This window comes from Anomaloglossus baeobatrachus, chromosome 12, assembly GCF_048569485.1.
Source record: "Anomaloglossus baeobatrachus isolate aAnoBae1 chromosome 12, aAnoBae1.hap1, whole genome shotgun sequence".
NCBI classification, from domain to species: Eukaryota; Metazoa; Chordata; class Amphibia; order Anura; family Aromobatidae; genus Anomaloglossus; species Anomaloglossus baeobatrachus.
In genome coordinates, this window is record NC_134364.1 from 9,424,819 (window position 1) to 9,451,402 (window position 26,584).

Below are 26,584 nucleotides of genomic sequence, written 5' to 3' on the forward strand. Positions count from 1 at the left end.
GCCGCCCATAGCCAGGACCGGCTCCTGCAACCGTGCCCCCCATAGCCAGGACCTGCTCCTGCAACTCTGCCACCCATAGCCAGGACCTGCTCCTGCAACTCTGCCGCCCACAGCCAGGACCTGCTCCTGCAACTCTGCCCCCCATAGCCAGGACCTGCTCCTGCAACTCTGCCACCCATAGCCAGGACCTGCTCCTGCAACTCTGCCACCCATAGCCAGGACCTGCAACTCTGCCACCCATAGCCAGGACCTGCAACTCTGCCGCCCACAGCCAGGACCTGCAGCTCTGCCGCCCACAGCCAGGACCTGCAGCTCTGCCACCCATAGCCAGGACCTGCAACTCTGCCACCCATAGCCAGGACCTGCAACACTGCCGCCCATAGCCAGGACCTGCAACTCTGCCGCCCATAGCCAGGACCTGCAACTCTGCCGCCCACAGCCAGGACCTGCAGCTCTGCCACCCATAGCCAGGACCTGCAACACTGCCGCCCATAGCCAGGACCTGCAACTCTGCCACCCATAGCCAGGACCTGCAACTCTGCCGCCCATAGCCAGGACCTGCAACTCTGCCGCCCATAGCCAGGACCTGCAACTCTGCCGCCCATAGCCAGGACCTGCAACTCTGCCACCCATAGCCAGGACCTGCAACTCTGGCGCCCATAGCCAGGACCTGCAACACTGCCGCCCACAGCCAGGACCTGCAACACTGCCGCCCATAGCCAGGACCTGCAACTCTGCCGCCCATAGCCAGGACCTGCAACTCTGCCACCCATAGCCAGGACCTGCAACTCTGCCACCCATAGCCAGGACCTGCAACTCTGCCACCCATAGCCAGGACCTGCAACTCTGCCGCCCATAGCTAGGACCTGCAACACTGCCGCCCATAGCCAGGACCTGCAACTCTGCCGCCCATAGCCGAGACCTGCAACTCTGCCGCCCATAGCCGGGATCTGCAACTCTGCTGCCCATAGCCAGGACATGCAACTCTGCCGCCCATAGCAAGGACCTGCAACTCTGCTACCCACAGCCAGGACCTGCAACTCTGCCGCCCATAGCCAGGACCTGCAACTCTGCCGCCCACAGCCAGGACCTGCAACTCTGCCGCCCATAGCCAGGACCGGCTCCTGCAACTGTGCTGCCAATAGCTAGGACCTGCTCCTGCAACTCTGCCACCCATAGCCAGGACCTGCAACTCTGCCGCCCATAGCCAGGACCGGCTCCTGCAACTGTGCTGCCAATAGCTAGGACCTGCTCCTGCAACTCTGCCGCCCACAGCCAGGACCTACTCCTGCAACTCTGCCACCCATAGCCAGGACCTGCAACTCTGCCGCCCATAGCCAAGACCGGCTCCTGCAACTGTGCTGCCAATAGCTAGGACCTGCTCCTGCAACTGTGCTGCCAATAGCTAGGACCTGCTCCTGCAACTCTGCCGCCCACAGCCAGGACCTACTCCTGCAACTCTGCCACCCATAGCCAGGACCTGCAACTCTGCCGCCCATAGCCAGGACCTGCAACTCTGCCGCCCATAGCCAGGACCTACTCCTGCAACTCTGCCGCCCATAGCCAGGACCGGCTCCTGCAACCGTGCCCCCCATAGCCAGGACCTGCTCCTGCAACTCTGCCACCCATAGCCAGGACCTGCTCCTGCAACTCTGCCGCCCACAGCCAGGACCTGCTCCTGCAACTCTGCCCCCCATAGCCAGGACCTGCTCCTGCAACTCTGCCACCCATAGCCAGGACCTGCTCCTGCAACTCTGCCACCCATAGCCAGGACCTGCAACTCTGCCGCCCATAGCCAGGACCAGCTCCTGCAACTCTGCCGCCCATAGCCAGGACCGGCTCCTGCAACTCTGCCGCCCATAGCCAGGACCTGCTCCTGCAACTCTGCCACCCATAGCCAGGACCTGCTCCTGCAACTCTGCCACCCATAGCCAGGACCTGCAACTCTGCCGCCCATAGCCAGGACCTGCTCCTGCAACTCTGCCGCCCATAGCCAGGACCTGCAACTCTGCCGTCCATAGCCAGAACCTGCTCCTGCAACTCTGCCGCCCACAGCCAGGACCTGCAACTCTGCCGTCCATAGCCAAAACCTGCAACTCTGCCGCCCACAGCCAGGACCTGCTCCTGCAACTCTGCCGCCCATAGCCAGGACCTGCAACTCTGCCGCCCATAGCCAAAACCTGCAACTCAGCCGCCCACAGCCAGGACCTGCAACTCTGCCGCCCATAGCCAAAACCTGCAACTCTGCCACCCATAGCCAGGACCTGCAACTCTGCCGCCCATAGCCAGGACCTGCAACTCTGCCGCCCATAGCCAAAACCTGCAACTCGGCCGCCCACAGCCAGGCCCTGCAACTCTGCCGCCCACAGCCAGGACTTGCTCCTGCAACTCTGCCGCCCACAGCCAGGACCTGTTACAGTTCTGCGGCATTTAGCCAGGACCTGCTCCATAGCCTGGACCTACTCCTTAACTTCCCAAGCTTTAGTCAGGCTCTCCCCCAGCTACTTGCATGCCTTTAGTCATAACGTTTGCTGCCCTTAGCTCTAACCTACCATTATTTGTGCACTGTCACCTTTCGCTGGGACAAAACCCTACAACGTTTGCAGCTTTAGTCGTGGTCTGCACTTGTAAACATTTCTATAACTGTGTTTTTAAAAAAATAAATAAATAACTGGCAGCACTTGACCTGCCCCATGTGTGACAACGTCTGCATCTTAAAGTTACTGACTAGAAACAAAAGCCCCTCATGTTTTATTCCGAGGCATTTTTAGTTACATCTGCAGTGATGTGATCGCACCTTGTCTCCGCGGCCCCAAACAATTCTATCTTTGCAACTCCACTGCACTTAGCTTAGCTGGATCCTCTGCAACACTTCTTCCCTTCCCCATTTTTTGCAACTCTGCTGACCTCAGCCTTACCCTATCGCAGCAGCTCTGCTGACCTCAGCCTTACCCTATCGCAGTAGCTCTGCTGACCTCAGCCTTACCCTATTGCAGCAGCTCTGCTGACCTCAGCCTTACCCTATCGCAGCAGCTCTGCTGACCTCAGCCTTACCCTATCGCAGTAGCTCTGCTAACCTCAGCCTTACCCTATTGCAGCAGCTCTGCTGACCTCAGCCTTACCCTATTGCAGCAGCTCTGCTGACCTCAGCCTTACCCTATCGCAGCAGCTCTGCTGACCTCAGCCTTACCCTATCGCAGCAGCTCTGCTAACCTCAGCCTTACCCTATTGCAGCAGCTCTGCTGACCTCAGCCTTACCCTATCGCAGCAGCTCTGCTGACCTCAGCCTTCCCCTATCGCAGCAGCTCTGCTGACCTCAGCTTTTCCCTATCGCAGCAGCTCTGGTGACCTCAGCCTTCCCCTATCGCAGCAGCTCTGCTGACCTCAGCCTTCCCCTATCGCAGCAGCTCTGCTGACCTCAGCCTTCCCCTACTGCAGCAGCTCTGCTGACCTTTGCTGTTCCTACGCTTGCAACTTTGCTGCCTTTAGCCGGTGAATTATGTGGCCGTGTCCCGCACCTTCCTGGCTTGCTCTTAGGACTCAGTGGCACTTCTGAAGGTCTTCTGGGACCCTGGCATCAGCTTTAGTTTTATCTCTTTCCATCACGCGGAGCAGCACATCATTTTGAGCTTTTTTTTTTTTTAGCAGGGTAAAGTAATTATCAGCTAAAAATGTTTTGACAATTGCTGGTGCAGTCATACTGTTGTGATCGGTGCGGTGTGTGATTCCAGGATTCCTCGGCTTCTGAAGTGCGCTTGCTCGTCTTGCAGCACGTCAGAGCTGGTGGCAGCGAAGTGTCTGTGTGGGGACGAGATCTGCCAGCTGGCGGAGATCCCTCAGTGCTGCACAAAAACAAATACAAGCAAAACAAAAGCAACGCGCTGCAACAGCGAAGGAGCAACGTCTGCAGCCTGGTGCTCGTATGGCAGCGCCGCCGAATGCCCGGCACTACCGGGGGCAGCAGCACAGGGGTCCAGGGGTAACACTGAGCCCAACGCAGGCAGACAGCGCCAAAATAGCCGAAAAATCCAACGTACGGTGCCAAATATAGGGAGGAACGTCAGCAACAAAAGAATAACTGGCACTAATTATAGGCGGAGTGACACGGACATACTGTGACAGTGACACTAGGGCTCAGCTAAACTCCGGTGTGCTGCGTGGTCTACTGGAGTCTGAGCTGGTCTGCTACCTTATGCTTTACACTGCAGCTCTGCTTGTTTGGACTGTCTGATGTGTACTCAAGCTCCGTACATGAAATATGTGGTAAGGACGGAAATACCACAAGTAAATTCCTCCACTAACACCACTAGAATAAGGTGAAGAGACTTAAGAGGGGAGGCTTTGGGAAGAGTTTCCACCACAAATACCTTCTGAGGCGTTGCTTGTGTTTAGTAAATCCCAAAATTCAGTGCTATCCCCTTATAGACCCCAATCCTGGGGGGCTCTCATTGCACCATCATGGAAACCGCCTGGAATATTTTCTAAGGTTTCTCAATCTCTGGCTGAATAGTCGTCACAGAGGCTGGACGTGTCCTGGAGACTGTGAATGTCCCCGGTGCGGAGCCCACGTACCGTCACCCGGATCCCTGTGCACACAGGAAAGCAACGAGTGTACATATTATCTGTTCTCACGTCACGCTCCTTCCTATGTAACACGCACCGCTGCAGACAAAGCAATTTCAAGCCCTCCTGACTTCCCTAGTAATGGCCAGAGACGTTCTCCACAACCAACCCACTGATCACAGGGCAATTCCACAGCGCTTTCAATTCTATTCCCCTCTGTAAATAGATCACTACTGCAGAGCTGCGCTCACCATTCTGCTGGTGGAATCACTGTGTACATACATTACTGATCCTGAGTTACCTCCTGTATTATACCCCAGAGCTGCACTCACTATTCTGCTGGTGCAGTCACTGTGTACATACATTACATTACTGATCCTGAGTTACCTCCTGTATTATACTCCAGAGCTGCACTCACTATTCTGCTGGTGCAGTCCTGTGCACATACATTACATTACTGATCCTGAGTTACCTCCTGTATTATACTCCAGAGCTGCACTCACTATTCTGCTGGTGCAGTCACTGTGTACATACATTACTGATCCTGAGTTACCTCCTGTATTATACTCCAGAGCTGCACTCACTATTCTGCTGGTGCAGTCACTGTGTACATACATTACTGATCCTGAGTTACCTCCTGTATTATACTCCAGAGCTGCACTCACTATTCTGCTGGTGCAGTCACTGTGTACATACATTACTGATCCTGAGTTACCTCCTGTATTATACTCCAGAGCTGCACTCACTATTCTGCTGGTGCAGTCACTGTGTACATACATTACATTACTGATCCTGAGTTACCTCCTGTATTATACTCCAGAGCTGCACTCACTATTCTGCTGGTGCAATCACTGTGTACATACATTACATTACTGATCCTGAGTTACCTCCTGTATTATACTCCAGAACTGCACTCACTATTCTGCTGGTGCAGTCACTGTGTACATACATTACATTACTGATCCTGAGTTACCTCCTGTATTATACTCCAGAGCTGCACTCACTATTCTGCTGTAACTAAGAATGACAGTATTTTTCGCCTCTGTGTGTTTCAAGTCTGCTGAGATCAGATTTCCAGATGGAGTGAAGACTTATCAGTTTCGGTGGCTGGTTGACCCCCTCTGGCTGCTGTCGGTTCCGGGGACGGCGACTGTCACGTTACGATGGAGCTGATTCCCGCACTGTTAATTACATTAGTTTCTCTCTGTGGTGTATATAGCGGAGGACGAGGGCCGGGGATCATTCAGATGGTCAGATAGACGATGGACACACTGTATGTATGGGGAAGGTGATGCTTATAGCGGAGGACGAGGGTCGGGGATCATTCAGATGGTCAGATAGACGATGCACACACTGTATGTATGGGGAAGGTGCTGCTTATAGCGGAGGACGAGGGCCGGGGATCATTCAGATGGTCAGATAGACGATGCACACACTGTATGTATGGGGAAGGTGCTGCTTAGAGGAGGACGAGGGTCGGGGATCATTCAGATGGTCAGACGATGCACACACTGTATGTATGGGGAAGGTGCTGCTTATAGAGGAGGACGAGGGCCGGGATCATTCAGATGGTCAGATAGACGATGCACACACTGTATGTATGGGGAAGGTGCTGCTTATAGCGGAGGACGAGGGCCGGGGATCATTCAGATGGTCAGATAGACGATGCACACACTGTATGTATGGGGAAGGTGCTGCTTATAGCGGAGGACGAGGGCCGGGGATCATTCAGATGGTCAGATAGACGATGCACACACTGTATGTATGGGGAAGGTGCTGCTTATAGCGGAGGATGAGGGCCAGGGATCATTCAGATGGTCAGATAGACGATGCACACACTGTATGTATGGGGAAGGTGCTGCTTATAGCGGAGGATGAGGGCCAGGGATCATTCAGATGGTCAGATAGACGATGCACACACTGTATGTATGGGGAAGGTGCTGCTTATAGCGGAGGACGAGGGCCGGGGATCATTCAGATGGTCAGATAGACGATGCACACACTGTATGTATGGGGAAGGTGCTGCTTATAGCGGAGGACGAGGGCCGGGGATCATTCAGATGGTCAGATAGACGATGCACACACTGTATGTATGGGGAAGGTGCTGCTTATAGCGGAGGACGAGGGTCGGGGATCATTCAGATGGTCAGATAGACGATGCACACACTGTATGTATGGGGAAGGTGCTGCTTATAGCGGAGGACGAGGACCGGGGATCATTCAGATGGTCAGATAGACGATGCACACACTGTATGTATGGGGAAGGTGCTGCTTATAGCGGAGGACGAGGGCCGGGGATCATTCAGATGGTCAGATAGACAATGCACACACTGTATGTATGGGGAAGGTGCTGTTTATAGAGGAGGACGAGGGCCGGGGATCATTCAGATGGTCAGATAGACGATGCACACACTGTATGTATGGGGAAGGTGCTGCTTATAGCGGAGGACGAGGGCCGGGGATCATTCAGATGGTCAGATAGACGATGCACACACTGTATGTATGGGGAAGGTGCTGCTTATAGCGGAGGACGAGGGCCGGGGATCATTCAGATGGTCAGATAGACAATGCACACACTGTATGTATGGGGAAGGTGATGCTTATAGCGGAGGACGAGGGCCGGGGATCATTCAGATGGTCAGATAGACGATGCACACACTGTATGTATGGGGAAGGTGCTGCTTATAGAGGAGGACGAGGGCCGGGGATCATTCAGATGGTCAGATAGACAATGCACACACTGTATGTATGGGGAAGGTGCTACTTATAGCGGAGGACGAGGGCCGGGGATCATTCAGATGGTCAGATAGACGATGCACACACTGTATGTATGGGGAAGGTGCTGCTTATAGCGGAAGACGAGGGCCGGGGATCATTCAGATGGTCAGATAGACGATGCACACACTGTATGTATGGGGAAGGTGCTGCTTATAGCGGAGGACGAGGGCCGGGGATCATTCAGATGGTCAGATAGACGATGCACACACTGTATGTATGGGGAAGGTGCTGCTTATTGCGGAGGACGAGGGCCGGGGATCATTCAGATGGTCAGATAGACGATGCACACACTGTATGTATGGGGAAGGTGCTGCTTATAGCGGAGGACGAGGGCCGGGGATCATTCAGATGGTCAGATAGACGATGCACACACTGTATGTATGGGGAAGGTGCTGCTTATAGAGGAGGACGAGGGTCGGGGATCATTCAGATGGTCAGATAGACGATGCACACACTGTATGTATGGGGAAGGTGCTGCTTATAGAGGAGGACGAGGGCCGGGGATCATTCAGATGGTCAGATAGACGATGCACACACTGTATGTATGGGGAAGGAGCTGCTTATAGCGGAGGACGAGGGCCGGGGATCATTCAGATGGTCAGATAGACGATGCACACACTGTATGTATGGGGAAGGTGCTGCTTATAGCGGAGGACGAGGGCCGGGGATCATTCAGATGGTCAGATAGACGATGCACACACTGTATGTATGGGGAAGGTGCTGCTTATAGAGGAGGACGAGGGTCGGGGATCATTCAGATGGTCAGATAGACGATGCACACACTGTATGTATGGGGAAGGTGCTGCTTATAGAGGAGGACGAGGGCCGGGGATCATTCAGATGGTCAGATAGACGATGCACACACTGTATGTATGGGGAAGGAGCTGCTTATAGCGGAGGACGAGGGCCGGGGATCATTCAGATGGTCAGATAGACGATGCACACACTGTATGTATGGGGAAGGTGCTGCTTATAGAGGAGGACGAGGGCCGGGGATCATTCAGATGGTCAGATAGACGATGCACACACTGTATGTATGGGGAAGGAGCTGCTTATAGCGGAGGACGAGGGCCGGGGATCATTCAGATGGTCAGATAGACGATGCACACACTGTATGTATGGGGAAGGTGCTGCTTATAGCGGAGGACGAGGGCCGGGGATCATTCAGATGGTCAGATAGACAATGCACACACTGTATGTATGGGGAAGGTGATGCTTATAGCGGAGGACGAGGGCCGGGGATCATTCAGATGGTCAGATAGACGATGCACACACTGTATGTATGGGGAAGGTGCTGCTTATAGAGGAGGACGAGGGCCGGGGATCATTCAGATGGTCAGATAGACAATGCACACACTGTATGTATGGGGAAGGTGCTACTTATAGCGGAGGACGAGGGCCGGGGATCATTCAGATGGTCAGATAGACGATGCACACACTGTATGTATGGGGAAGGTGCTGCTTATAGCGGAAGACGAGGGCCGGGGATCATTCAGATGGTCAGATAGACGATGCACACACTGTATGTATGGGGAAGGTGCTGCTTATTGCGGAGGACGAGGGCCGGGGATCATTCAGATGGTCAGATAGACGATGCACACACTGTATGTATGGGGAAGGTGCTGCTTATAGCGGAGGACGAGGGCCGGGGATCATTCAGATGGTCAGATAGACGATGCACACACTGTATGTATGGGGAAGGTGCTGCTTATTGCGGAGGACGAGGGCCGGGGATCATTCAGATGGTCAGATAGACGATGCACACACTGTATGTATGGGGAAGGTGCTGCTTATAGCGGAGGACGAGGGCCGGGGATCATTCAGATGGTCAGATAGACGATGCACACACTGTATGTATGGGGAAGGTGCTGCTTATAGAGGAGGACGAGGGTCGGGGATCATTCAGATGGTCAGATAGACGATGCACACACTGTATGTATGGGGAAGGTGCTGCTTATAGAGGAGGACGAGGGCCGGGGATCATTCAGATGGTCAGATAGACGATGCACACACTGTATGTATGGGGAAGGAGCTGCTTATAGCGGAGGACGAGGGCCGGGATCATTCAGATGGTCAGATAGACGATGCACACACTGTATGTATGGGGAAGGTGCTGCTTATAGCGGAGGACGAGGGCCGGGGATCATTCAGATGGTCAGATAGACGATGCACACACTGTATGTATGGGGAAGGTGCTGCTTATAGCGGAGGACGAGGGCCGGGGATCATTCAGATGGTCAGATAGACGATGCACACACTGTATGTATGGGGAAGGTGCTGCTTATAGAGGAGGACGAGGGTCGGGGATCATTCAGATGGTCAGATAGACGATGCACACACTGTATGTATGGGGAAGGTGCTGCTTATAGAGGAGGACGAGGGCCGGGGATCATTCAGATGGTCAGATAGACGATGCACACACTGTATGTATGGGGAAGGTGCTGCTTTGTTCGGCCCCCCGTATTTCGGCAGGTATAGCGAGGGGTACATTCAGCACCTGCCCTGGGGCTTAACCAGCACAAGCAGTGAATAGCTAAATGTGAACACGGCGCAGTATCTCCGCTCTATTGCTGTCTATGCAGTGCATGAACCAGGAGGATCAGGATGAACATTGCTCTAGATCCATTCATGATGTTTAGCAATCTGTGGGCTTTCTATTCTCGGCCAGGGTCTGCAGTTTGGGTTGTGCTGTGACTTGTAGTTCTCCAGCATGGGCTGAGTGGCTGGGCTTTGCTCGCACCCCTCATCTTCTGGCTGTAGGTGTGGAGTTTGCCGCTACTTTCTGTCAGCTCTGATTTATGGCTCTGATTATTCCGGCTACGATGTTCTCGGGAGTAATTTTCCATTAGCCGAAGACTGCGATGAGCAGCAGCCGCAGCGGAGAGAGGAGGCTCTATGAGGACGGTCACCTACAGACAGTGGGCCCCAGCAACAGGGGCTACAAAAGTGCAGCCATCATTACGAGAGCCCCTCCGTTATAACCCAGGGTGGCAATTTAATATGCCAAAAAAGGGTTAAACTGGTGGCAGCTCTGAACTACAGAACTAGAAACCAGAGTTTGTGCTCCGCCTGGCATCCAACTGGAAACGACAGCCCAGGGGAGTATTGTGAAGAGCTGCATGCTGCTGATTGGCCGAGAGAGTCCCCGCCCAAATGTCCACTTCAGCTGAATGCTAGGCACCAGGGACAGCCCTGAAAACTCTGGCTAAGGGCTTATTCACATGAACCTTAGTCTGTGAGCCAAAAATGAACCCAAACCAAACTGTGCCTGATCCGAGGGAAACTCATTTCTTATGTTCCATTTTTTCTAGAGGTGAGCAGAAAGAATCGCTGGACGTAACGCAGGGGAGTTATAAAGTGTATTTAATTTATTCTTTACCGGCCCTTTAACACTTGACAAATAAGTACAAAATAACCCCAAACCAGGCAAAGAATGAAGCACAATAATAAAGCGCTGCCCGGGATGAGTCCTGCTCCTGCTGTAGTGTGATCCGCAGATCTGAAGAGTCCTGCTCATGCTCCTGCTGTAGTGTGATCCGCAGATCTGAGGAGTGCTGCTCTTGCTGTAGTGTGATCCGCATATCTGAGGAGTCCGGCTCATGCTCCTGCTGTAGTGTGATCCGCAGATCTGAGGAGTCCGGCTCATGCTCCTGCTGTAGTGTGATCCGCAGATCTGAGGAGTCCGGCTCATGCTCCTGCTGTAGTGTGATCCGCAGATCTGAAGAGTCCTGCTCATGCTCCTGCTGTAGTGTGATCCGCAGATCTGAGGAGCGTTGCTCTTGCTGTAGTGTGATCCGCAGATCTGAGGAGTCCGGCTCATGCTCCAGCTGTAGTGTGATCCGCAGATCTGAGGAGTCCGGCTCATGCTCCTGCTGTAGTGTGATCTGCAGATCTGAGGAGTCATGCTCCTGCTGTAGTGTGATCCGCAGATCTGAGGAGTCCGGCTCATGCTCCTGCTGTAGTGTGATGCGCAGATCTGAGGAGTCCGGCTCATGCTCCTGCTGTAGTGTGATCCGCAGATCTGAGGAGTCCGGCTCATGTCCCTGCTGTAGTGTGATGCGCAGATCTGAGGAGTCCGGCTCATGTCCCTGCTGTAGTGTGATCCGCAGATCTGAGGAGTCCTGCTCATGTCCCTGCTGTAGTGTGATGCGCAGATCTGAGGAGTCCGGCTCATGCTCCTGCTGTAGTGTGATCCGCAGATCTGAGGAGTCCGGCTCATGTCCCTGCTGTAGTGTGATGCGCAGATCTGAGGAGTCCGGCTCATGCTCCTGCTGTAGTGTGATCCGCAGATCTGAGGAGTCCGGCTCATGCTCCTGCTGTAGTGTGATCCGCAGATCTGAGGAGTCCGGCTCATGCTCCTGCTGTAGTGTGATCCGCAGATCTGAGGAGTCCGGCTCATGCTCCTGCTGTAGTGTGATCCGCAGATCTGAGGAGTCCTGCTGTAGTGTGATCCGCAGATCTGAGGAGTCATGCTGTAGTGTGATCCGCAGATCTGAGGAGCCAGCATTCGGTGTAAATGTCACAACAAGCGCTGCTGTTTATGGATCTCCTCTTATTTCCTCTCTGCCGGCAGCAGTGGAGGAGACGGTGAGAGGACACGCGGCACAGCGGAGAGGCTCTTGTCTGAGGGACGCACTTGTGTGTGATCCGGACGACCTCCCCGGCGCTCGTGACCTGAGATGACCCTCCTGCACCTGCTCCAGTTCTCCCGAGTGCGGCTCCAGATATTTTGCGCTTGCACGGGGGAGCGTGTATGCGCCGCGCTGCCTGGCAACCCTCGCCAAACCTTCTAGTATTTCCTCCTTTCTGCACGGTTCATCTTGGTTTCCACATCTGCACTGCCGGCAATGCTGACTCTGGAAGGACTGACCCCCTCTGGGGACACCACACTCCATTTGTGATACATGTGAGAAAACCGGGCCTTAAAGGGCACTTACCCCAATACGACAACACTAGTAAAGCTGGATAGTGAGAGGGGGGTCCTGAATGACAAATCCATTAGTGACCAGGTGGATTTGTTATTCAGGACCCCGGGAGAGCTGGGTGACAACCCCCCGACGTCTTATTTGTACACTAATCTCACAGACGAGGACCACTCACAGGCTTTTACTTACTGGGACTTTAGGGGGTAAATGCTCGTTAAGTGAGGCAATTATTAGGTCATGTGACTTAAGTCTAATCCTCGTCGTAATTCAGAACATTCTCAAAGTCTCTGTAGCAGACGAGTCCATCGCAATCTCCGTCCACCTCCCTGCAAGAGAAAAAGAGACGGTTAGTACAGAGGGGCCTCCAATGCAGGGGTCCTTAAACGGGGAGTCTAATACTTTCCAATGAGCCCCCTGGGGACGCTCCACTTAAGCTGGAAGAAACATCTCCGAGGCCGTTACTTCCAGCCTAAATGGAATGTGACTGCTGCAGGCAATCACTGATGCGGATTGGCTGCAGTGGTCACGGGAGAGGAGACTGGTGGGGGACAATGAACAGAAGCAGTATGGAGGAGCAGTGGATTGGTGGTTTTCATATGTTAGCGACATTATAGTATATGACCACCGCTATGAAAGGGATATTCCAGGGTGCGACCTTTAGACCCTACAATATACTGGACGCAAGCCTTAAATGTGGACCCCTCACTACTATCAATACAGGTGACCTCTGACGTCCCCACTTCCAGGGGGAGAAAAAATGGTGAGGGGGGCTCTCTCCATTCACTCCTATGGAATTTACAGAAACAGCGGAGTGAGTGTGTGATACGTGTCCTGTGGGTTCACTGTGTAGAGTTTGCTGGGAACTCAAGGCGGATCAGACGGTGCGAATGCTGCGGTGACATTCATCAGCGTCTCCGATCGGTGCGAGCGCTGCGGTGACATTCATCAGCGTCTCCGATCATTGGTGCGAACGCCGCGGTGACATTCATCAGCGTCTCCGATCGGTGCGAGCACTGCGGTGACATTCATCAGCGTCTCCGATCGGTGCGAGCACTGCGGTGACATTCATCAGCTGCTCCGATCGGTGGGAACGCCGCGGTGACATTCATCAGCTGCTCCGATCGGTGGGAACGCCGCGGTGACATTCATCAGCGTCTCCGATCGGTGCGAGCGCTGCGGTGACATTCATCAGCGTCTCCGATCGGTGCGAGCGCTGCGGTGACATTCATCAGCGTCTCCGATCGGTGCGAGCGCTGCGGTGACATTCATCAGCATCTCCGACCATTGGTGCGAACGCCGCGGTGACATTCATCAGCATCTCCAATCAGTGCAAACGCGGGGCGGATCAGACGGTGCGATGACATTCATCAGCATCTCCGATCGGTGCAAATGCGGGGCGGATCAGACGGTGCGAACGCCGCAATGACATTCATCAGCTGCTCCGATCATTGGTGCGAACACCGCGGTGACATTCATCAGCTGCTCCGATCGGTGGGAACGCCGCTGTGACATTCAGCAGCTGCTCCGATCGGTGGGAACGCCGCGGTGACATTCAGCAGCTGCTCCGATCGGTGGGATCGCCGCGGTGACATTCAGCAGCTGCTCCGATCGGTGGGATCGCCGCGGTGACATTCAGCAGCTGCTCCGATCGGTGGGATCGCCGCGGTGACATTTATCAGCTGCTCCGATCATTGGTGCGAACGCCGCGGTGACATTTATCAGCTGCTCCGATCGGTGGGATCGCCGCGGTGACATTCCTCAGCTGCTCAGATCGGTGGGAACGCCGCGTTGACATTCATCAGCTGCTCCGATCGGTGGGATCGCCGCAGTGACATTCATCAGCTGCTCCGATCGGTGGGATCGCCGCGGTGACATTTATCAGCTGCTCCGATCATTGGTGCGAACGCCGCGGTGACATTCAGCAGCTGCTCCGATCGGTGGGATCGCCGCGGTGACATTCAGCAGCTGCTCCGATCGGTGGGAACGCCGCGGTGACATTCAGCAGCTGCTCCGATCGGTGGGATCGCCGCGGTGACATTCAGCAGCTGCTCCGATCGGTGGGATCGCCGCGGTGACATTTATCAGCTGCTCCGATCATTGGTGCGAACGCCGCGGTGACATTTATCAGCTGCTCCGATCGGTGAGATCGCCGCGGTGACATTCATCAGCTGCTCCGATCGGTGGGAACGCCGCGTTGACATTCATCAGCTGCTCCGATCGGTGGGATCGCCACAGTGACATTCATCAGCTGCTCCGATCGGTGGGATCGCCGCGGTGACATTTATCAGCTGCTCCGATCATTGGTGCGAACGCCGCGGTGACATTCATCAGCTGCTCCGATCATTGGTGCGAACGCCGCGGTGACATTCAGCAGCTGCTCCGATTGGTGGGATCGCCGCGGTGACATTCATCAGCTGCTCCGATCATTGGTGCGAACGCCGCGGTGACATTCATCAGCTGCTCCGATCGGTGGGAACGCCGCGGTGACATTCAGCAGCTTCTCTGATCGGTGGGAACGCTGCGGTGACATTCAGCAGCTGCTCCGATCGGTGTGAACGCCGCGGTGACATTTATCAGCTGCTCCGATCGGTGGGATCGCCGCGGTGACATTCAGCAGCTGCTCCGATCGGTGGGATCACCGCGGTGACATTCATCAGCTGCTCCGATCATTGGTGCGAACGCCACGGTGACATTCATCAGCTGCTCCGATCGGTGTGAACGCCGAGGTGACATTCAGCAGCTTCTCTGATCGGTGGGAACGCTGCGGTGACATTCAGCAGCTGCTCCGATCGGTGGGATCACCGCGGTGACATTCATCAGCTGCTCCGATCATTGGTGCGAACGCCGCGGTGACATTCATCAGCTGCTCCGATCGGTGTGAACGCCGCGGTGACATTCAGCAGCTTCTCTGATCGGTGGGAACGCTGCGGTGACATTCAGCAGCTGCTCCGATCGGTGTGAACGCCGCGGTGACATTTATCAGCTGCTCCGATCGGTGGGAACGCCGCGGTGACATTTATCAGCTGCTCCGATCATTGGTGCGAACGCCGCGGTGACATTTATCAGCTTCTCTGATCGGTGGGAACGCCGCGGTGACATTCATCAGCTGCTCCGATCGGTGGGAACGCCGCGGTGACATTCATCAGCTGCTCCGATCGGTGGGAACGCCGCGGTGACATTCATCAGCTGCTCCGATCGGTGGGAACGCCGCGGTGACATTTATCAGCTGCTCCGATCGGTGGGAACGCCGCGGTGACATTTATCAGTTGCTCCGATCGGTGGGAACGCCGCGGTGACATTCATCAGCTGCTCCGATCGGTGGGAACGCCGCGGTGACATTCATCAGCTGCTCCGATCGGTGGGAACGCCGCGGTGACATTCATCAGCTGCTCCGATCGGTGGGATCGCCGCGGTGACATTTATCAGCTGCTCCAATCGGTGGGAACGCCGCGGTGACATTACATTCATCAGCTGCTCCGATCGGTGGGAACGCCGCGGTGACATTAATCAGCTGCTCCGATCGGTGGGATCTCCGCGGTGACATTTATCAGCTGCTCCGATCGGTGGGATCTCCGCGGTGACATTTATCAGCTGCTCCGATCATTGGTGCGAACGCCGCGGTGACATTCAGCAGCTGCTCCCATCGGTGGGAACGCAGCGGTGACATTCATCAGCTTCTCTGATCGGTGGGAACGCCGCGGTGACATTCATCAGCTGCTCCCATCGGTGGGAACGCCGCGGTGACATTCATCAGCTGCTCCGATCGGTGGGAACGCCGCGGTGACATTCATCAGCTGCTCCGATCGGTGGGAACGCCGCAGTGACATTCATCAGCTGCTCCGATCGGTGGGAACGCCGCAGTGACATTCAGCAGCTGCTCCGATCGGTGGGAACGCCGCAGTGACATTCATCAGCTGCTCCGATCGGTGGGAACGCCGCAGTGACATTCAGCAGCTGCTCCGATCGGTGGGAACGCCGCGGTGACATTCATCAGCTGCTCCGATCGGTGGGAACGCCGCGGTGACATTCATCAGCTGTTCCGATCGGTGGGAACGCCGCGGTGACATTCATCAGCTGCTCCGATCGGTAGGATCGCCGCGGTGACATTCATCAGCTGCTCCGATCGGTGGGAACGCCGCGGTGACATTCATCAGCTGTTCCGATCGGTGCAATGATAGTTTGTTACAATGTATCAGTGCAGATGCTGTTCACACTGGACACAACTATCCCAGAAAGAAAAAGTATCGAGGTTTGTACCTCGGAGTAGTTTTCTATTACTGACTGAAAGCAGAGATCTTACAAATGGTGAGAAATTGAAACACAAGGTGCATTAGTGTCCGCAGACGCTGCATTACCCCAGGATTACCCCTTTGATGGTGCGGAGAAGGCGTTGCGGGGAGTGCACCGGGGGTCCAAGATCTATAGAAATGCATTGGGTCTGTGTGTAACGCGGATCTCGTTTCTCAGACAGGAGGCACAGATCATCGTTCCATATTTTCCCCGCGACAATTCTGAAATGGAGTAAAGCAGATAAATAAGCGTTGCGGACGCTGCTGTCTCTATAATGCTAGTCTCCTGCGATAAACGCTCACTTATCACTGCGAAATTATTTTGCCACTTTTGTTTGTATATATTGTAAATGTCCGTCCCTCGTATCCATCCTCCGAGCGCATTGTGCACGTCTGATGCTCCCTAATGTAACCAGCAGTGGAAGCGACGGACGGGCGGCGGAGAGGGACCGGCGGCGGAGAGGGACGGGCGTCGGGAGAGGGATGGGCGTCGGGAGAGGGACGGGCGGCAGAGAGAGACGGGCGTCATAGAAGGACAGGCAGCAGCGAGGAACGGAAAGGAAAGAGCGGAAAAGAAGGACAGGCGGCGGTGAAGGACGTGCGGTGGAGAGGGACGGGCAGTGGAGAGGGACGTGCGGTGGAGAGGGACGGGCAGCAGGAAGGAAAGAGCGGAAGAGAAGGACAGGCGGCGGTGAAGGATGGGCGGTGGTGTGGGACGGGCGACGGAGAGGGACATGCCGTGGAGAGGGACAAGCAACGGAAAGGACAGGCGGCGGGAGAGGGACGGGCGGCAAAGAGGGACAAGTGGCGGAGAAGGACAGGCAGCAGCGAGGGTACGGAAAGGAAAGAGCGGAAAAGAAGGACATGCGGCGGTGAAGGACGGGCGGTGGTGAGGGACGTGCGGTGGAGAGGGACGGGCAACAGGAAGGAAAGAGCAGAAGAGAAGGACAGGCGGCGGTGAGGGACGGGCGGCGGAGAGGGACGGGCGGCGGAGAGGGACGGGCGACGGAGAGGAACGGGCGACGGAGAGGGACAGGCAACAGGAAGGAAAGAGCGGAAGAGAGGGACGAGCGGCGGGAGAGGAACGGGCGGCGGAGAGGGACAGGCAGGAGAGAGAGACGAGCGGCGGGAGAGGGACGAGTGGCAGAGAGGGACGGGCAACAGGAAGGAAAGAGCGTAAGTGAGGGACGGGCGGCGGGAGAGGGACGGGGGGCGGCGGAGAGGGACAGGCAACAGAGAGGGACGGGCGGCAGAGAGGGACGGGTGGCGGGAAAGGGACGGGCAGCAGAGAGGGACAGGCGGCGAAGGTCAGGCAGCAGCGAGGGTACGGAAAGGAAAGAGCGGAAAAGAAGGACAGGCGGCGGAGAGGGACGGGCGGCAGAGAGGGACGGGCGGCAGAGAGGGACGGGCGGCAGAGAGGGACGGGCGGCAGAGAGGGACGGGCGGCAGAGAGGGACGGGCGGCAGAGAGGGACGGGCGGCAGAGAGGGACGGGCGGCAGAGAGGGACGGGCGGCAGAGAGGGACGGGCGGCAGAGAGGGACGGGCGGCAGAGAGGGACGGGCGGCAGAGAGGGACGGGCGGCAGAGAGGGACGGGCGGCAGAGAGGGACGGGCGGCAGAGAGGGACGGGGGGCCGAGAGGGACAGAGAGAGACGGGGGACAGAGAGAGACGGGGGGGGCAGAAAGGGACGGGCAGCAGAGAGGGACGGGGGGCCGAGAGGGACGGGGGGCAGAGAGGGACGGGGGGCAGAGAGGGACGGGGGGCAGAGAGGGACGGGGGGCAGAGAGGGACGGGGGGCAGAGAGGGACGGGGGGCAGAGAGGGACGGGGGGCAGAGAGGGACGGGGGGCAGAGAGGGACGGGGGGCAGAGAGGGACGGGGGGCAGAGAGGGACGGGGGGCAGAGAGGGACGGGCGGCCGAGAGGGACGGGCGGCCGAGAGGGACGGGCGGCCGAGAGGGACGGGCGGCGGAGAGGGACGGGCGGCGGAGAGGGACAGAGAGAGACGGGGAACAGAGAGAGACGGGGGGGGGGGGCCAGAGAGGGTCGGGGGGCCGAGAGGGGCGGGCGGCCGAGAGGGACGGGTGGCCGAGAGGGACGGGCGGCCGAGAGGGACGGGCGGCCGAGAGGGACAGAGAGAGACGGGGGACAGAAAGAGACGGGGGGGGGGGGAGCAGAGAGGGACGGGGGGCAGAGAGAGACGGGCGCAGGTGAGGAACGGACGGAGGTGAGGGACGAGTGGGGGAGAGGTACGGGCAGAGGTGAGGGACGAGTGAGGGAGAGGCACAGGCGGCCGAGGGACGGGCAACAGAGATGGATGAGCGGCGGAGAAGGACAGGCGGCGAGGGATGAGCGGCAGAGAGCTCAGCACAGCTCCATACACGGTGTAGTGGCTGTTCTCAGTACTGCAGCTCCTCACAGCTCCATACACCGTGTAGTGGCCGTTCTCAGTACTGCAGCTCCTCACAGCTCCATACACCGGGTAGTGACCGTTCTCAGTACTGCAGCTCCTCACAGCTCCATACACCGTGTAGTGGCCATTCTCAGTACTGCAGCTCCTCCCAGCTCCATACACCATGTAGTGGCCGTTCTCAGTACTGCAGCTCCTCACAGCTCCATACACCGTGTAGTGACCGTTCTCAGTACTGCAGCTCCTCACAGCTCCATACACCGTGTAGTGGCCGTTCTCAGTACTGCAGCTCCTCACAGCTCCATACACCGTGTAGTGGCCATTCTCAGTACTGCAGCTCCTCCCAGCTCCATACACCATGTAGTGGCCGTTCTCAGTACTGCAGCTCCTCACAGCTCCATACACCGTGTAGTGGCCGTTCTCAGTACTGCAGCTCCTCACAGCTCCATACACCGTGTAGTGGCCGTTCTCAGTACTGCAGCTCCTCACAGCTCCATACACCGTGTAGTGGCCGTTCTCAGTACTGCAGCTCCTCACAGCTCCATACACCGTGTAGTGGCCATTCTCAGTACTGCAGCTCCTCCCAGCTCCATACACCATGTAGTGGCCGTTCTCAGTACTGCAGCTCCTCACAGCTCCATACACCGTGTAGTGGCCGTTCTCAGTACTGCAGCTCCTCACAGCTCCATACACCGTGTAGTGGCCGTTCTCAGTACTGCAGCTCCTCACACTATTCCGAGGCCACTGGATCGGAGCCTCATGGGCCTCCTCTAACCTCCCGGCATCCCTGCACCTCTTGTAAGTAATAGGCTTGGTATATACAACGTGTGCACCACTCTGTAAAGATGTCGGCCGGAAATTCTTAAGAAGTGCCGGCAGATAGTAAGCCATTCACAGGGCTCCCGCCCGGCATGGAGCACAGTCCCGGGCACTGGACCTGCAAATCACCTTGCTAATCCCTAAATGTGACTTTAAAAAGGGCAGAAATTAAGAAGTGAGAAGAGGCGCAGGTAGGGAGCTGATGGCACAGCCGGCCCTGTCCGTCCTTGCTGCAGCGTGTGGCGTATATCATCCCACGACCACGCCGCTGCTGAGAACAATTACACGGTGAAGTGCCTCTCCAGCTTTAAAAAGCAGCAGCGGAAACCAGCCCCGAATGTAGGGAGCAGGTGCTGAAGGGTCCTCCACATAATACTGCTCCGCACACGGGACGGCGAGCGGGGATCAAATGCTCCACAGCACTTCAGCAGGTAAGAGTCTACAAGCATCTGAAAGTGATTATACGCCGCAGATAATGGGCCGGAGAGGCTAATCATATAATCCTCCAAGAAGAGCCATCCTGGAGATCCGAGCCGGAGCACCGACACAACCAGGGATCTCCTCCAGAGGAAGCCGGGAAACCACCGGGGTCTCTACAGCCCTAACTCACTGGCAACCCTCCACCAACAGCAATCACCCGGAGGGGAGAGACCCCTGACTGACCGGCACACCTCCACCAGCAGCGATCACCCGGAGTGGAGAGACCCCTGACTCACCGACACATCTCCACCAGCAGCGATCACCCGGAGTGGAGAGACCCCTGACTCACCGACACATCACCAGCAGCGATCACCCGGAGTGAAGAGACCCCTGACTGACCGGCAACCTTCCACCAACAGCGATCACCCGGAGGGGAGAGACCCCTGACTGACCGGCACACCTCCACCAACAGCAATCACCCGGAGGGGAGAGACCCCTGACTGACCGGCAACCCTCCACCAACAGCAATCACCCGGAGGGGAGAGACCCCTGACTGACCGGCAACCCTCCACCAACAGCAATCACCCGGAGGGGAGAGACCCCTGACTGACCGGCAACCCTCCACCAACAGCAATCACCCGGAGGGGAGAGACCCCTGACTGACCGGCACACCTCCACCAGCAGCGATCACTCGGAGTGAAGAGACCCCTGACTGACCGGCAACCCTCCACCAACAGCGATCACCCGGTGTGAAGAGACCCCTGACTCACCGGCACACCTCCACCAGCAGCGATCACCCGGAGTGGAGAGACCCCTGACTGACCGGCACACCTCCACCAGCAGCGATCACCCGGAGTGAAGAGACCCCTGACTGACCGGCAACCCTCCACCAACAGCGATCACCCGGAGGGGAGAGACCCCTGACTGACCGGCACACCTCCACCAGCAGCGGTCACCCGGAGTGGAGAGACCCCTGACTGACCGGCACACCTCCACCAGCAGCGGTCACCCGGAGTGAAGAGACCCCTGACTGACGGCACACCTCCACCAGCAGCAGTCACCCGGTGTGGAGAGACCCCTGACTGACCGGCACACCTCCACCAGCAGCGGTCACCCGGTGTGGAGAGACCCCTGACTGACCGGCACACCTCCACCAGCAGCGATCACCCAGAGTGGAGAGACCCCTGACTGACCGGCACACCTCCACCAGCAGCGATCACCCGGAGTGGAGAGACCCCTGACTGACCGGCAACCCTCCACAAGCAGCGATCACCCAGAGTGGAGAGACCCCTGACTCACCGGCACACCTCCACCAGCAGCGATCACCCAGAGTGGAGAGACCCCTGACTGACCGGCACACCTCCACCAGCAGCGATCACCCGGAGTGAAGAGACCCCTGACTGACCGGCACACCTCCACCAGCAGCGGTCACCCGGTGTGGAGAGACCCCTGACTGACCGGCACACCTCCACCAGCAGCGGTGACCCGGAGTGAAGAGACCCCTGACTGACCGGCACACCTCCACCAGCAGCGATCACCCGGAGTGGAGAGACCCCTGACTGACCGGCAACCCTCCACCAACAACGATCACCCGGAGTGGAGAGACCCCTGACTGACCGACACACCTCCACCAGCAGCGATCACCCGGAGTGGAGAGACCCCTGACTCACCGGCACACCTCCACCAACAGCGATCACCCGGAGTGGAGAGACGCCTGACTGACCGGCAACCCTCCACCAGCAGCGATCACCCAGAGTGGAGACCCCTGACTCACCGGCACACCTCCACCAGCAGCGATCACCCAGAGTGGAGAAACCCCTGACTGACCGGCACACCTCCACCAGCAGCGATCACCCAGAGTGGAGAGACCCCTGACTGACCGGCACACCTCCACCAGCAGCGATCACCCAGAGTGGAGAGACCCCTGACTGACCGGCAACCCTCCACCAGCAGCGATCATCCAGAGTGGAGAGACCCCTGACTGACCGGCACACCTCCACCAACAGCGATCACCCGGAGTGAAGAGACCCCTGACTGACCGGCACACCTCCACCAGCAGCGGTCACCCGGTGTGGAGAGACCCCTGACTGACCGGCACACCTCCACCAGCAGCGGTGACCCGGAGTGAAGAGACCCCTGACTGACCGGCACACCTCCACCAGCAGCGATCACCCGGAGTGGAGAGACCCCTGACTGACCGGCAACCCTCCACCAACAACGATCACCCGGAGTGGAGAGACCCCTGACTGACCGACACACCTCCACCAGCAGCGATCACCCGGAGTGGAGAGACCCCTGACTCACCGGCACACCTCCACCAACAGCGATCACCCGGAGTGGAGAGACCCCTGACTGACCAGCAACCCTCCACCAGCAGCGGTCACCCGGAGTGGAGAGACCCCTGACTCACCGGCACACCTCCACCAGCAGCAGTCACCCGGAGTGGAGAGACCCCTGACTGACCGGCAACCCTCCACCAGCAGCGGTCACCCGGTGTGGAGAGACCCCTGACTGACCGGCACACCTCCACCAGCAGCGATCACCCGGAGTGGAGAGACCCCTGACTGACCTGCAACCCTCCACCAGCAGCGATCACCCAGAGTGGAGAGACCCCTGACTCACCGGCACACCTCCACCAGCAGCGATCACCCAGAGTGGAGAGACCCCTGACTGACCGGCACACCTCCACCAGCAGCGATCACCCAGAGTGGAGAGACCCCTGACTGACCGGCAACCCTCCACCAGCAGCGATCACCCAGAGTGGAGAGACCCCTGACTGACCGGCAACCCTCCACCAGCAGCGGTCACCCGGAGTGAAGAGACCCCTGACTGACCGGCAACCCTCCACCAACAGCAATCACCCGGAGTGAAGAGACCCCTGACTGACCGGCACACCTCCACCAGCAGCGGTCACCCGGTGTGAAGAGACCCCTGACTGACCGGCACACCTCCACCAACAGCAATCACCCGGAGTGAAGAGACCCCTGACTGACCGGCACACCTCCACCAACAGCAATCACCCGGAGTGAAGAGACCCCTGACTGACCGGCACACCTCCACCAGCAGCGGTCACCCGGTGTGAAGAGACCCCTGACTGACCGGCAACCCTCCACCAACAGCAATCACCCAGAGTGAAGAGACCCCTGACTGACCGGCACACCTCCATCAGCAGCGGTCACCCGGTGTGAAGAGACCCCTGACTCACCGGCACACCTCCACCAGCAGCGGTCACCCGGTGTGAAGAGACCCCTGACTGACCGGCACACCTCCACCAGCAGCGATCACCCGGAGTGGAGAGACCTCCTGACTCACCGGCACACCTCCACCAGCAGCGATCACCCGGAGTGGAGAGACCCCTGACTCACCTCCACCAGCAGCGGTCACGCAGAGTGGAGAGATCCATGACTGACCAGCACACCTCCACCAGCAGCGATCACCCGGAGTGAAGAGACCCCTGACTGACCGGCACACCTCCACCAGCAGCGGTCACCCGGAGTGGAGAGACCCCTGACTGACCGGCACACCTCCACCAGCAGCGATCACCCGGAGTGGAGAGACCCCTGACTGACCGGCACACCTCCACCAGCAGCGGTCACCCGGAGTGGAGAGACCCCTGACTCACCGGCACACCTCCACCAACAGCGATCACCCGGAGTGGAGAGACGCCTGACTGACCGGCAACCCTCCACCAGCAGCGATCACCCAGAGTGGAGACCCCTGACTCACCGGCACACCTCCACCAGCAGCGATCACCCAGAGTGGAGAAACCCCTGACTGACCGGCACACCTCCACCAGCAGCGATCACCCAGAGTGGAGAGACCCCTGACTGACCGGCACACCTCCACCAGCAGCGATCACCCAGAGTGGAGAGACCCCTGACTGACCGGCAACCCTCCACCAGCAGCGATCATCCAGAGTGGAGAGACCCCTGACTGACCGGCACACCTCCACCAACAGCGATCACCCGGAGTGAAGAGACCCCTGACTGACCGGCACACCTCCACCAGCAGCGGTCACCCGGTGTGGAGAGACCCCTGACTGACCGGCACACCTCCACCAGCAGCGGTGACCCGGAGTGAAGAGACCCCTGACTGACCGGCACACCTCCACCAGCAGCGATCACCCGGAGTGGAGAGACCCCTGACTGACCGGCAACCCTCCACCAACAACGATCACCCGGAGTGGAGAGACCCCTGACTGACCGACACACCTCCACCAGCAGCGATCACCCGGAGTGGAGAGACCCCTGACTCACCGGCACACCTCCACCAACAGCGATCACCCGGAGTGGAGAGACCCCTGACTGACCAGCAACCCTCCACCAGCAGCGGTCACCCGGAGTGGAGAGACCCCTGACTCACCGGCACACCTCCACCAGCAGCAGTCACCCGGAGTGGAGAGACCCCTGACTGACCGGCAACCCTCCACCAGCAGCGGTCACCCGGTGTGGAGAGACCCCTGACTGACCGGCACACCTCCACCAGCAGCGATCACCCGGAGTGGAGAGACCCCTGACTGACCTGCAACCCTCCACCAGCAGCGATCACCCAGAGTGGAGAGACCCCTGACTCACCGGCACACCTCCACCAGCAGCGATCACCCAGAGTGGAGAGACCCCTGACTGACCGGCACACCTCCACCAGCAGCGATCACCCAGAGTGGAGAGACCCCTGACTGACCGGCAACCCTCCACCAGCAGCGATCACCCAGAGTGGAGAGACCCCTGACTGACCGGCAACCCTCCACCAGCAGCGGTCACCCGGAGTGAAGAGACCCCTGACTGACCGGCAAACCTCCACCAGCAGCGGTCACCCGGTGTGAAGAGACCCCTGACTGACCGGCACACCTCCACCAACAGCAATCACCCGGAGTGAAGAGACCCCTGACTGACCGGCACACCTCCACCAACAGCAATCACCCGGAGTGAAGAGACCCCTGACTGACCGGCACACCTCCACCAGCAGCGGTCACCCGGTGTGAAGAGACCCCTGACTGACCGGCAACCCTCCACCAACAGCAATCACCCAGAGTGAAGAGACCCCTGACTGACCGGCACACCTCCATCAGCAGCGGTCACCCGGTGTGAAGAGACCCCTGACTCACCGGCACACCTCCACCAGCAGCGGTCACCCGGTGTGAAGAGACCCCTGACTGACCGGCACACCTCCACCAGCAGCGATCACCCGGAGTGGAGAGACCTCCTGACTCACCGGCACACCTCCACCAGCAGCGATCACCCGGAGTGGAGAGACCCCTGACTCACCTCCACCAGCAGCGGTCACGCAGAGTGGAGAGATCCATGACTGACCAGCACACCTCCACCAGCAGCGATCACCCGGAGTGAAGAGACCCCTGACTGACCGGCACACCTCCACCAGCAGCGGTCACCCGGAGTGGAGAGACCCCTGACTGACCGGCACACCTCCACCAGCAGCGATCACCCGGAGTGGAGAGACCCCTGACTGACCGGCACACCTCCACCAGCAGCGGTCACCCGGAGTGGAGAGACCCCTGACTCACCGGCACACCTCCACCAGCAGCGATCACCCGGAGTGGAGAGACCCCTGACTCACCGGCACACCTCCACCAGCAGCGATCACCCGGAGTGGAGAGACCCCTAACTGACCGGCAAACCTCCACCAGCAGCGATCACCCGGAGTGGAGAGACCCCTGACTGACCGGCACACCTCAACCAGCAGCGATCACCCGGTGTGAAGAGACCCCTGACTGACCGGCAACCCTCCACCAGCAGCGATCACCCAGAGTGGAGACCCCTGACTCACCGGCACACCTCCACCAGCAGCGATCACCCAGAGTGGAGAAACCCCTGACTGACCGGCACACCTCCACCAGCAGCGATCACCCAGAGTGGAGAGACCCCTGACTGACCGGCACACCTCCACCAGCAGCGATCACCCAGAGTGGAGAGACCCCTGACTGACCGGCAACCCTCCACCAGCAGCGATCATCCAGAGTGGAGAGACCCCTGACTGACCGGCACACCTCCACCAACAGCGATCACCCGGAGTGAAGAGACCCCTGACTGACCGGCACACCTCCACCAGCAGCGGTCACCCGGTGTGGAGAGACCCCTGACTGACCGGCACACCTCCACCAGCAGCGGTGACCCGGAGTGAAGAGACCCCTGACTGACCGGCACACCTCCACCAGCAGCGATCACCCGGAGTGGAGAGACCCCTGACTGACCGGCAACCCTCCACCAACAACGATCACCCGGAGTGGAGAGACCCCTGACTGACCGACACACCTCCACCAGCAGCGATCACCCGGAGTGGAGAGACCCCTGACTCACCGGCACACCTCCACCAACAGCGATCACCCGGAGTGGAGAGACCCCTGACTGACCAGCAACCCTCCAC

At 58.2% G+C, this 26,584-nt stretch overlaps 2 protein-coding genes across 4 annotated transcripts in view; both read right to left on the bottom strand.

Moving 5' to 3' along the window:
- The window catches only part of FOXN3 (forkhead box N3), a 188,418-nt gene that overhangs the window by 122,166 nt on the left and 39,668 nt on the right, over positions 1-26,584 (bottom strand). The gene's annotated exons all lie outside the window — the stretch shown is intronic.
- The window catches only part of EFCAB11 (EF-hand calcium binding domain 11), a 49,533-nt gene continuing 34,739 nt past the window's right edge, over positions 11,791-26,584 (bottom strand). For 2 of the 3 annotated variants that reach the window (XM_075331148.1, XM_075331147.1), the window contains exons 6-7: positions 16,633-16,777; positions 11,791-12,592 (exon numbers count right to left, since the gene is read on the bottom strand). In XM_075331148.1, the coding sequence (XP_075187263.1) occupies positions 12,545-12,592; positions 16,633-16,777 (193 nt within the window). In that variant the 3' untranslated portion in view covers positions 11,791-12,544. The remainder of the gene's footprint in view (positions 12,593-16,632; positions 16,778-26,584) is intronic. The other variant, XM_075331149.1, reaches the window with a different exon arrangement.